This window comes from Mustela nigripes, chromosome 5, assembly GCF_022355385.1.
Source record: "Mustela nigripes isolate SB6536 chromosome 5, MUSNIG.SB6536, whole genome shotgun sequence".
Classification (NCBI taxonomy): Eukaryota; Metazoa; Chordata; class Mammalia; order Carnivora; family Mustelidae; genus Mustela; species Mustela nigripes.
In genome coordinates, this window is record NC_081561.1 from 120308613 (window position 1) to 120321239 (window position 12627).

The 12627-nt window shown below is 44.4% G+C and overlaps 1 protein-coding gene across 3 annotated transcripts in view; it reads left to right on the forward strand.

The window, feature by feature from the left end:
• The first annotated feature begins 9141 nt into the window (after positions 1–9141).
• Positions 9142–12627, forward strand: part of GRIK2 (glutamate ionotropic receptor kainate type subunit 2) — a 638217-nt gene continuing 634731 nt past the window's right edge. The window contains exon 1 of one of the 3 annotated variants that reach the window (XM_059401117.1): positions 9142–9809. In XM_059401117.1, the coding sequence (XP_059257100.1) occupies positions 9695–9809 (115 nt within the window). In that variant the 5' untranslated portion in view covers positions 9142–9694. The remainder of the gene's footprint in view (positions 9810–12627) is intronic. The other 2 variants (XM_059401116.1, XM_059401114.1) reach the window with 2 other exon arrangements.

Sequence of the window (12627 nt, forward strand, 5' to 3'; positions counted from 1 at the left end):
ATTTTCTATCAATCTCCTGTCTCATCTCTGGGAATTGTCCTCACTGATTTTCCTTGGGGGCTTTACACTTGTTTGAACCATAGGACCTTAACACTGTTTCCTCGTCTTCCAACTGTGGACATAGATCTTTCCCTTACTTCCTTCAGAGTTCTACTCCAGTATCACCTACTCAGGGAGACTTTCCCTAACCACCCTATGAAAATAACACCTTCCCCCATGCCTCTGTTCCCAACATGCCCTATTCTGCTCACTTTGCTTTTGTTTTTTCTGTAACACTCCTTGCCATCTGATGTCTTATATATTTGCTCGTCTATTTGTTTATTATCTATCTTCCTGGCACTAAACTGCCTTCAGTGAGGGCAGGGGTTCTGTTTAATTTGGTTATTGCCATTTTGCTAGCAGTAGAGCACTGCCTGACAGATAGTATGAACTCAGTAAATATATTGAGAGGTTTCAGAAATGAATAATAGATCCCATTCTTCAAGGTCAGATATTAATTATTCTGAGAGAAAAATCCATTAAGTCATTATGAGTTATTCATACCTCAGTGTAATTTATGTCCAATTACAGCTAATAAGACCTGAGGGAGTGGGAACAGGTGGGAATCAGGACAGCTAGCATCTAGGAATTGTCCCTAATGCACTCGGACCCTAAAGTTCTTGTCGTCGTCGTGGTTGCTTACATTTCATCAGCTGTAAAATGATGTTGGGGCTAGATTGGAGGTTTTTAGCCTAGGATCCAGGGAGTGGATGTTCCCACAATGAGCTTTAGGGGATATGAGCATCTTCTATTGCTGTATGAAAAATTTCATGGCCATGTAAACGTGTACATTTTTTTTTCTAGATGAGAGAAAGTTATGTGACCCTGAAATAGAATAGAAGTCCTTGAAGTCTCTTTTCGTCTTAACTTCATATGATTCTAAGTTTTGAAAGAGGATGGCAGGAGGCAGCCTGATGCTGTTCTACACAGGTAGAAGGCAGTTTTCATTCTACCACATCCTGAGCAAGTCACTCCTCTTCTCTTGCTTTGTATTATGTGACTTTTAAGATGAAGGGTTGGGACTAAATGATCCAAAGTTATGCCTTTTGACTGTAATTCAGTATTAACAAAACTGACAAAAACAAACAAACAAACAAAACCTGTATACAGCTTGGGAATTCAGACGGGTCCTTGCTGGGCCATCAGAAGGCAGAATTGTAGATCTGCTGAAGTTCTAAGAGTACTTTGAGGTAAGTAAGAAAGGGAAGATAGAGAGGTGGTTTCTGCCTACGACTCCAGCTGAGGGACTCAGTGACCTCCTCAGAGACAGAAGATGAATTCTTATGGATGGTTGACTGGGAATGGAGAAGAAAAAATCCTGTTGCCCCTAAAGAGATGTGGCATCTGATTCCTTAAAGTATAACCTCATAAATGCTGGAATAAATTCTGGAAAATATTCTTTATCGTGTTGAAGAATTTTATTTTGAAGGGTTAAATGGGTGTGTGTAGTCTAATGCTCCCTCGTTATTCTACTTTTCTCATTAGAATTCAGATAACATTTTGTTATTGAGGAAATGAATTTGCCACAACATGCATAATTTTGATTGGTTTCATTCTCTTAGCTCTTTCCCCCTGCCCTCCAAGCCCTTGCTAGTGCCTGCTATTTCTTTCTTTGTAAATGTGTCCTGGTTGCTCTGGAAAAGAAATTTATGGCTAGGTTCTAAGAATACACATGGCCTTTAGAGGAAGTTGTTTGAAGCCTCTCCTTTCCCAGACAAAAGGAGGTTGGGGACAACAGTGTGGAATGTGGAAGGTTGATCCAGTAATCCCCCTCATTCTTTCATTCAGTACCCACTGCATGCCAAGCACTGTGCCAAACACTTAAAGTCAAATGAGACACACTCCCTGTTCTACTGTCTCCCAGCCCTGGCAAAACAGAGCGGGATGCCCTCACCTAGGGATTTGCTCGGGAATCTACTCTGTGAAGCCTTGTTGCTCCTCCCTCCCTGGAAGTGGGGAGGCAGGATTGTAGGATGACAAGGACAGTGTCTTTGGCCAGTAGACAAGTTGTCTCCATTCCTCCTGCGGGGGAATGGGACTGAATAGGGTATTTTTTCCGGGCCTGGCCCAAACTGGGCTGTGCCTCGAGGGCCCATTAGGCTGCAGGTCACAGCAGCTGGAGCCCAGGCGCCCAGAGCCAGTCACGCGTCTGTGCTGCCCGCTCCACGAGGCACAATGGAGTCATTGACTATTTATTTACTCCGTACAACAAGGCTGCTGTTGACTTAATTACGGGAGCCTCCCTGCCACCCCCTGGATCTTTAAATGACTAACAGACTCTCCATTGCCGCTAACTAATCTCTCCTTAACCTCTGTGAGTCCTGAGTCTCCCCAACCTGGGCGGGCGCAGTAGGTAGATAGGAGGCACAGAGATTCCTCAGTGGTGTCCAAGAAGCTAGAGACCGGTGGTTTTGCTTGAGAGCCAGGTACGGTTTGGCAGGACTGTTTCGGTGTGTTGCAGGACTAGGCTGAATCAGGCGCTACCCCCAGGGCGTGCGCGGTAGCAATGCTGAGCCAAGCTCCGGTGAGGGCTTAATTTTAAGGGGGTTGCAAAGAAAGATGCAACCAAAGGACAAACTCTTGTTCTTCAGCCAAGACAATCAGTGCCTGGAGACGCAGAGCCTCCCTCCTTCTGGGCCTTCAAAATTACAGATCTGAGTGCCGCCAGGGATCAGGGCTGCTGGGGGACTCCGCAAGCCGCGGGACCTCACCTGGCCCCTTTGCAAATTGTCTCCCTGCTCAGGGGCGGCCTGCTCCCGCTCAGCCTCACTTAAATCTTCTCTCAAATCGCTGCTCGCCAACTTCCTCCCGCGGCAACTTGCTAAGTCTCTGCTCTAGTTAATACTGTAGGGCCGAGGATAAAATAGCAATGGTATTGAATGGATGTTGACTTATCCGACCCAGAGGAGCAGAAATCAGAGATTGTTTGCAGAAGCTAATCGTTTCTGCTGAGAAGCAGGGGAAGCCTGTAGGGCTCGCCGCCAGCGGCTCCTCCCCGAAGCCAAGCCACGGGTAGACTCCGGGTCTTAGGTGCTCCTCCCCACCTCCGGCCCAATAAAAAATGCTCCAGGGAATTAAGACAGGCGGCCGCCTGGCCGGGACTGCTCTCCCGGCTCCTTTCTCCAACGTTTGAATTTGCGACTTCAGGTTCGCGCCCACCAGATCGCAAACCCAACTTCTTTCTGTAATTTGCTTGGGTCGATAGTTCAAAGACCTGGGCGGGGCAGGTGGCGCGTGGCCGTTTGTCATTAAGCACGGGACCCGCACAGAGACTTCTCGCCAAAACCCTCTCCCCTTGACACTCGGGGGAAGTCTCTGCTTTCAGCAACGGAGGCGAGGCGAGGTGAGGTGCACGGACTCCAGGCGTCTAAGGGGGTAAGGGCAGCGCTGGGGGAGAGCGTTAGTAGTGTACACAAGAGGTGCAGGTGGGGGTAAGTCGCAGGTCAAAATCTTTACGCAAACCTCAAAGGGAAATGACCGTAGTTGGACTAAAAGGGCCACTTTGGAGACTACCAGCTGCTCCCCAAATCCTGGCGGCAGAGAAGTTTCGTTGCTATGGTTTCGAAGAGGTATAAAATCCACCACCCAGAACTAAACGTGCTCGGGCTCCTTGTACGTGTTGTCACAACCCAGGGCCCGGCGAATTCCTTGGGGGTTTGCATCACTCTCTGACCGAACATCTCAGTCCCGGTCCCTCCATCCCAGAGCAAGGCGGGAGGTGTGCGCAAGAGATGAAGCCCCGGCCAGGGGATTTTTAACGTCCAAGCCTGGAGGCGCCCAGAATTCTCGCACTTTCCCTCCTGCTGTCCAGGGGCGAGCGCTGCGCCCTGGTGGCCGCAAACGCCGGGAGTGTGCGGCGGCCGCGGGGAAAGGAGCGCGGCGCCTTTAAAGCAAGAGGCGAGGAACCCCCGCCAGGAGGCGTGTCTGTCTCCGCCGCCGCCGCCGCCGCTGCTCCACGGTCTCCGTCTCCGCCGCCGCCGTCACTCGCGCTCGGCGCCCGCGGCTGCGCTCCTCCGTCCGGGAGCCGCAGACTTCCCGCCCGACCTCCTCCGCCTGCTCCTCCCCGAGGACCCCCCCCCCCCCCCCCCCCCCCCCCCCCCCGCGGGGGGGGGAAGGCCCCCCCCCCCCCACCCCACCCCCGGTGGGCTCCGCTCGGGGCTGTCTCCCGGGGTGTAAGTTCCCACCGGAGGGACCGGGGGTGGGCGAGGGGCTTTGAACGCCTGGAGAGGAAGAAGGCGAACAGCCGCGCCGCGGAGCCCGGTGCGCTCAGGGCACCCGCTGGACCGATTCGCTGCGAGTGGCTTTGTCCCGCTCGCCTCAGCCAATTCCCGTCAAGGATACAACTGGCTCGGTTGGCTGCGGGCGCTCGCGTTCTCCTCATAAAATAATTTAATAAGTGGACGTGTCAGGAAGTGGCCTCAGCTACTGGGACTCACGCGGGGCGAAGAGAGACAGATGGCAAGAATCTGTGTATCTGCCTGCGGGTCTGAAGAACTCCCCAGCCTTCCTTCCATCCGCCCAATTTTCCATGAACCCTGCTCTTTAGTTCTGCGCTGAAGTACAGACGTTGATTTTAACCAACGCCGGTATCCAGGGTGTCCCATTAGGGTAGGGGGAGTCACCCTCCAGGGTGGATCAGAAACGCTAAAAACTTTTAATGACTCTCATCCCCTGACATCTTTACCTTCAGGGAGTTCTTTAGTAAACACCACGACCTAGCAGAGACCCCCTAGCTCATGATTTCCAGTTTAGAGAATAGGGGACGTTAGAAAACTTACTACTACTATCCTTTTGGTAACACACAGACCACCTTCTAGCATTTCTTCATCTTCATACTGTAAGTATTCTGTCATCAGAAATTACCTTATGGATGGATGATTATTTTTATTTCAAAAGAGATGATCGATTCATTTGAATCTTAATTAGCTTGTAGTTTAGTTACTGGAAGATAGGTAATAATATTTCAATTTTGATTTGCCTAACTTTTTATTGGAACCATTCCTGTGACCATCAAGGCAGCTTTCAGTGGCCTTAGAAACTTACTAAACAAACAAACAAGCAAAATGAAACACACAGAAGGAAGGTGATTGAGAAATAAGTGATGCCTGGAAGTCTTACCTGTTTGTTTCCTTCTATTTAAAACCCACTGGGGATTGCACAGACTAAAATTTTTAAAAAGAAAAAAAAATGATTCCAGGGCATATAAAGCTATTCCAATTCAATTTCTTAATTAAGATACACTTATTTTTGGCATCTAAAAATTAATTAAAACTCTAAGTGTCATTAATCATCAATGCAGCAGAATGTTGGTGGAACAGCTGATATGTGTTTGGAATCACAAGGGATTGCATAGCATAGCATTCATAGTTAGAAAGAGTGAAGTGCAAGTATGCAACAGTGTGTTTTTAACTGATATCAGCTCTGACTTTATTCTCTGGCACCTCTAATGCCAGGATGAACAGCCTGTTTATTTTAGCTTAGCTTACACACAACAGGCCACACACATGGAAGAATAGGTCAGGTATTACTGTAAGATGAGGTTTCTCAAATGTCATGTAGCAGCAGGACTTTGGTGACTAGTCAAGTGGAATCCTTAGAAAGAATTCCATGTGGAAAAATTTAAATATAGATATGGTGTGGAAGAACCTTTCAAACACCTTTGAAATTCAGGTTGTCCTGGGATATGTATTTGCTGTTTCTTACGGAAAGGTATAGGCATTGTCTTTTTAAACGTTATGCTGTAGGCATTATTACACATTTGTACATGCCCCAGCAGGTGGCAGCTAACTAGAATAAGATTCATTTTCACTGGGAGAATAGAAAACTAAAATTGCTTCTCAAGTAATAGTACCCAAGAATAAGAGGTCATTAGTGTCAGTAAATATAAAAATACAGTGAAAGATGAAGCTAATGGCATTTTGTTATTGTTGTTGGAACAAGCTTTACATAAACATGATGTGCATTTTGTTCTTTGCTAATTTATCATAGGTTTGATATCTCTTCATGTCAGCCTTGTGTGTGTGTGTGTGTGTGTGTGTAGGCTTACTTTAGATACAGCATCTCTGTGTGTGCATGTATGTGTGCATTTGCAGTTTGTCGTCTCTGCTTTGACCTTGGAGCCTACAGAGCTTTGGCTCTTAGATATCAAGGTTGCCATATGGTTAAAATACATAAAAAGCAAATGAAGCTTTGCAATAAGGTGTGTAAATCTCACTATTGCTAAATATATGATTGTCTGACACCAAATCATATTTTTTTCCCTTTGAGAAAACAGAAAATTACAAAACTGGGACAATTTTTAAAAGAGTTCAATATGGTCAGTGACCACTATATAATGACTATCAATCCTTCATATAGCTAAGGCTATAAGGTATCAGAATTGGGGAGAAACTTGCAATAACTTCAAAATTGCCCTATTCTGAGGTATCTTCTCTATTATCAAGTCCTTCTGTTCTATTATTGGGGTGGTAATCTTAGGATTTTGTTGTTTTGATTTAGATTTTGGCGGGGTTTTTTTTTGTTTGTTTGTTTTGTTTTTAGGGTTGTTGTTGTTTTTGTCCTAGGAGTGAGCAAAGTTTAATGAAAAAGAATGAGAATTGATCTGATTACCCTTGTAATAGATGAAAAGCTGAAGGTGGAGAATTCAACCAATAACTAATTGTATATTTTAGAAATGTCTTTAGCCACTGACCATTGGCAGCATGCTCTTCAGTATTCTGAAATCTTGGTGGTCTTTCAGGCATTTTTAAAAATACTGAGCAACAGTAGTTTTGTGCTTATGAGGGAACTCACAGTTAATGTAGATGGCTTTTGTAGTAGTATGCCCTGAAAAGGATGACTATTAGCACATCCTGGGTAAGCTAAGCAATCCCAGTAAGTCACACTGAAATATACACACCACACAGCTGGGAAAATGATCCTCTTGACAATGTGAACAATGCAATAACTCATATTCCCAGACTCTGTGTAGTAGAAATATTCACTTTGTCACTTCAAATGGCACATTACCCATTCAATGTACTACTTTGAATGTACTACTTCAGAATAAATCAATGCCTGGAGCGCTGTCCGCGGTCCTGAAGAAAGGTCGTCTCCTATCTTGCAGAAGTTCAATTAGACAGGTGGACTTGCTGTCTGTGATGCTGAAGTCTTTCAGATTAGTTGATAGATGTAAATGAGCCTAATTTAGCATATGTGCAAAATGGGTGCTTTGGGGACCAAATAATAGTAAGAAAAATTTATGATAGACTTTTTACTGTTTAATATACTGAGTAAGAACTTCATGAATCTGGAAGCTTATCTTTCACTTTTCCAACTAGATATCCAATAAATAATCCCACAAAAGCCAAATAGTTTAGAATGCTAGTTTTAAGTAGAGAAGTTACAACTGTAACATCAAATTCCATTATGTTAACAGAATATGTGAACAAGGACTTACGGTGCATTTTGTTTTCTCAGGTTTTATTAAATGCTAACTAAACGGTAAAACTGCAATATTTTGATTAGTCACATTAGAACATGCTATTTTCATGCAGTATATAACAATCATATTGACAGATGAAAAAACTAAGAATATTTACTCTTGCTCTGGCTGTCATTATTATATCTGCTAGGATCAAAAAGAGAAAGAACAAATAGAATAGGATAAATGAAACAACAAATACAGAATGTATTGGACTATACATGTCTTACAAGAGGTATTTTAAACATGGACTGAAGGAGTCGCTAGAAACCCTTGGTTTTAGCACAAGGTGTTCCTTTTAAAGTGCTCAAATAGTCAGATTATTTGATTGAATTGCCTGCTACACTGCAGAACTAGTCATTCATGATACTTATTTTTGACACTGCAGTTATGCCTCCATCTTTTTTTTTCCAAAAAAGTCAATGCCCACTTAATGCTCTTGCAAAATGTAGCTTTATTTTCAAATCAGCATTTTATAATACCTTAAGAAAAAATAGAACAAGAAAATCACTATGATGGAATGAAAACATTACATTATTTTCTTGCTATCTGGAATAAATAGTACTCATATCCCTCCTTCTTAAAAGATTAGATATTCCTCAAATAAGGTAGAATCTTATAATTTTTTCATAAGGTTTAACCTATGCCCTGTTATTTGGTTATGAAAAGCAGATTAATTTTAAGAAACAGATCTAGCCTTTTTTGCTACTTTCGTGCTACTTGATCACTTAAAATATTAATATGTATAATATACTTATTAGTAACTATCTCAGTTTCATTTATGAATGTAAAATATTAGGACTGGGTATTTTAATCTCTATGCCTGCATGACAGCATATTACTTATTTCAACAGCAAAATGTATTTTCATGTTAAAAGAATATATACTTGTGTACTTTTCTTTTCCTTGAATAAATTGCACCTGATGAAAGCCAAGTCAGTCATTGCTTAAAGACTAAATATTCTGACCAGAACACCAGACAATAATAAGGCATTTTTAGGCAAAACTGTGACATTCAATGTTGCCCAAACTATGATCCCATATTATGCCTCTGAAAGAAAAACATACTCAAAAAACCAAAATGAGAAGAAATTTGGGCATGAATTATTGAAACCTTTGGAGTTTGTTATACCAAATTAAACATCATCGTCTTTATACATAGGCACAATTATTTTAGGTGAGCTAAAAAAAAATGTGTGGAAAAGTACGATTCCTTCATTTTAATTCAACACTTTTCCTCCTAAAAGACCACTTGAAGACTTTTTTTTTTTTTTTTTTTTTTTTTTTAACCCCTGGGTAGTAATCACGGAATGTCCACTCAAGTTTTTAAAGACTATCTTAACTTCTGCAATTGTACTCCAATCTATATTCACTCCTGGACCAAAATTTCAGAATATAAAGACTTTCTTTTAACCTAAAGACAGGTTATATTTGTAGTCAATTCCTCTGCCTTAGACCACTTCCTTTTTTACAACTCCTAGGCAAAGTGACTTTGGTTTAGCTTGTCATTTTTTAAAATTCATCAGCTGATTGTAAGAAGTCCGTTTGCATACATCAGTTACTCTCTTAGCAAAGACTCTTACGGGAAATAAAAGCAGTTTCTTCCGCGTAAATAAATCCGACTTCTTTCTTGAAACTCAAGGCGGGCGATGAGATCGGTTGCATAAGAGATATTGGGAAGCTTGCTGGCAGGGAGCCTTAACAGGCAAGCAGCTATCTCAATTTTTCTCACTTAATCTTGGCTTCACGTCAGAAGCTGTGCAGCAGTGCAGTAGAATAGGGCCTGGCAAAACCTTTGCGAGCAAAGCGCCTTTTGTGCTGGTACTGTGGTTCGCTACCGACGCCTCGGAGGTTTCCAAGGCTGGATTTCCTATTGATTTCCCCCTCCTTTGCTTCCCCAGGCTCGCGCGGCCGGACGTTGTGGGTGTGCGTGCTGGATTTCTCCCGGATGCTCCCCGACTAACATGGATGTCCCACCATCCCTTGCAGTGGAAGGTTGCTCCTTGGCGCAGTGAGTGAGGAACATGCAGCGATTGCTAATGGGTTTGGGAAGCGGAGACTCCTTCCTCTCTCTGTGACCATGCCGTGATCGTGTCTGCGGCCACCACTCGACGCATCCTCATTCCTACCCGAACCGGGAGCCTAACGCTAGATCGGGGAAGTGGGTGCCGCGCGTGTGGACACAGAAACACCATGAAGATTATTTCCCCGATTTTAAGTAATCCAGTCTTCAGGCGCACCATTAAACTCCTGCTCTGCATACTGTGGATTGGATATTCCCAAGGAACCACACATGTATTAAGATTTGGTAAGATCCCCCATCTCCCTCTGCTGCCTGGTATCCGGCTCCGAGGCAGCCGGATGTAAACAGGCGGGCTCCCTCTGACAGGCGGGTGGGCTCAGGGCATTCCGACCTGTTTGCAGTTCCGGAGCCTCCCGGGGTTTTAAAGAAGCCCCGCGTGTCATTTCATTTCCTTTTCTTTTTCTTTTATTGAAAAAAGAAAAAAGAAAAAAAGCCCCGGGAGGGTGAAATGAGTGCCAGTGTGTGGTAGTGGTCGCTGCGTTACCTCCACACCGCAGCCCGAGATTGGTGATGACGCTGGGGGCACAGCCGGCGCTTGCGCCCGCTTGTCTCCCCGGGAGCCTGGCGGGCTTGGCGGGCGGGAAGCGCGCGCCGGGGCTCCACGCCTCTCCGTTTGCGGGGCTCGAGAGGCAGTACCTGGGAACTCTTCGGCAAGTTGGCAAGTTGGCGTCTGTCCGCTTCGGTCTGGGACCGGGACAGGTCCGCAAGTGAAAGGCGCGAACCCTTTGGATTTCTTATGTGAACAGAGAGCCTTTTAGGTGAATTTCCCCGCTTTCCCAGCCCCTAGTGCCCTTAAGGGGACACGGCGCTTTTAAAAATAGTGTTGTAAGGTAAAAGCCTCTACTTAGCAAGAGGAGGCTTTTTTTTTTTGTTTGGGGCTTTTGTTTTGTTTTGTCTTGTTTTTAACTTGTGAGTCCTCCTCTCACAGCTTTCTGACTGCGCGCGTCCTGATCTAATGAATGATTAACAACGGTGATTGGGGCGGAGAGGAGTCGTGTATGGGAATCTAAGTATGCATCTTTATTTCATCGTGGCATGATAAAAGAGTCGACTGGCAGTTATATACTAGAGGAATCTATCACTTTCCTAAGGTATCAGGGTTCCTGTAGAGCGCGCAGGGAGATCTAAACTTGGGATTCCGTGGAAACGCTGGTCAGAAGGTTTGCTTGGAGGAAATGAAGCGTGGGCAAACTCAGCTGCTGTGGATGGCCAATGGAGTTTTAGTAGGAGCAGAACTAGTGAGGGAAAGTTCCCTTAAGTAGATAAGAAGGAGAGAGGAGAAAGCCAACCTGGTAAATGCTCCCACTGTGGGTGCCTCCTTTGACAGATCAAGTGGATTTAGACCAAAGAGTGCAAGTAACCATATAATCCTGAGCATGTGTTTTTTGAAGTAAAAACAGATCCATTAAGTCAGTCAAATTTAAATTGAAGTGATTGCCTGCATCTCCTATCATGTCCACAGCATCTTCTCTCTTTCCTTTTTCCCATGTGCTTTTTCTGTAATGATAAAATCATCTTTCTCAGGCTTTGTGAAACCAGAGTAGGAATGTTTTTCACATATTAAAAAGGGAACCCTACCTTCCCCTCCCCCATTCAGCACGTTAACACTTGGAGTCCAGAAGGCTGATAATGACAAAGAGAGACAACAGGTTATATCTAAATTCCTACTGTAGCATTTTTTTTCTTTCTTCATGCCTTTAGATGGTACTTAAGCACGTTGCTCTTAGCAACAAGCATCCACAGGAATGCTGTTCCTTTGGATGAGATTAAACAGGTCCCTGTATCATGGAAAATGTGTGTGCGTTCAGCTGTCCTCCTTAAAGCATAGTAAATGTTATAGTATGGTAGTTTTGCCCAATATTTTGAGTAGTACAACCTACTTATTTGGAATAGTGAGGAATCTTCTGAAATGTGTTTGGGAATGAGTGTACCTTAGTGTGTTTGCTTTCGGTCTGGGTGGGGGGGAAAAAAGAAGACTTGGAACAGAAAAACTGCCACCAGTAATCTAAAGATTTAATTATTGCTGGTCTGGTCTTGCAGCACAATATTTGCTGAATCATTAGATTGTTACATTCGCTGATCATTTCATATCTTCATATTAAAAATCTTGGCGACTGTTGCAGAGTGTGTAGCAGCTTTCTAAAAGAGCTGACACACACACAAAAATATATGTTCCTAGACCAATGCTTACTAAGAATGTCCTTAAGAAATAGGAGAGTAGGCAAAGACCTTCTCACAGTGTCTTTTTTTTTTTTTTTAAGATTTTATTTATTTATTTATTTGACAGGCAGAGATTACAAGTAGGCTGAGAGGCAGGCAGAGAGAGAGAAGGAGGAAGCAGGCTCCCTGCCGAGCAGAGAGCCATGTGGGGCTCGATCCCAGGACCCTGGGATCATGACCTGAGCTGAAGGCAGAGGCTTTAACCCACTGAGCCACCCAAGCGCCCCTCACAGTGTCTTGATACCCTAAACCAACAGCTCAGTTTTTAGATAACCTGTTATTTTCTCCATTAACTTCAAACATCTTCCACATGGAGATCTATTTTCTCTGATTTCTGACCTGGGTTATGGGGAAAGATAGTGTACATTGTAATCAGTAGACCATTTCCCCTGTTGGGACTGTTTGGATGCAATGAGTATTTTGGGGGGTTTTGTTTGTTTTTTTCCTTCTGGGGAAACTTGTTTTGAGTGGACTGGATGGTCGGTTGGGAGTGTATAAGCCATTCTGGAGAAAGGTTAACTTCAACTTTGACTCAAAGGACCAACCAAAGCCTCACTTAGCTCCTTGTCTTTGTCTTGTAAGGGTAGGGTTTGGATTTGCTGCTGAAACAGCTACCCCTGAAACAGTGGCCTGCCAGGTGCAGGTGAGAAAAGCTGTCTCCACGGAAGAGGTGGCAATTAGTCCTTTTCCCCTTCCCCCACAGGCTAGGCTTGACTAGGAGCTCAGCCACCCAGCAACTCCATTTTGGTGCTATACCAACTCCTGAGCCCTGCTAGGAAGCTTCCCCAGCCCGTCTTCCCCTCAGGTGGTGGAAAACCACCCT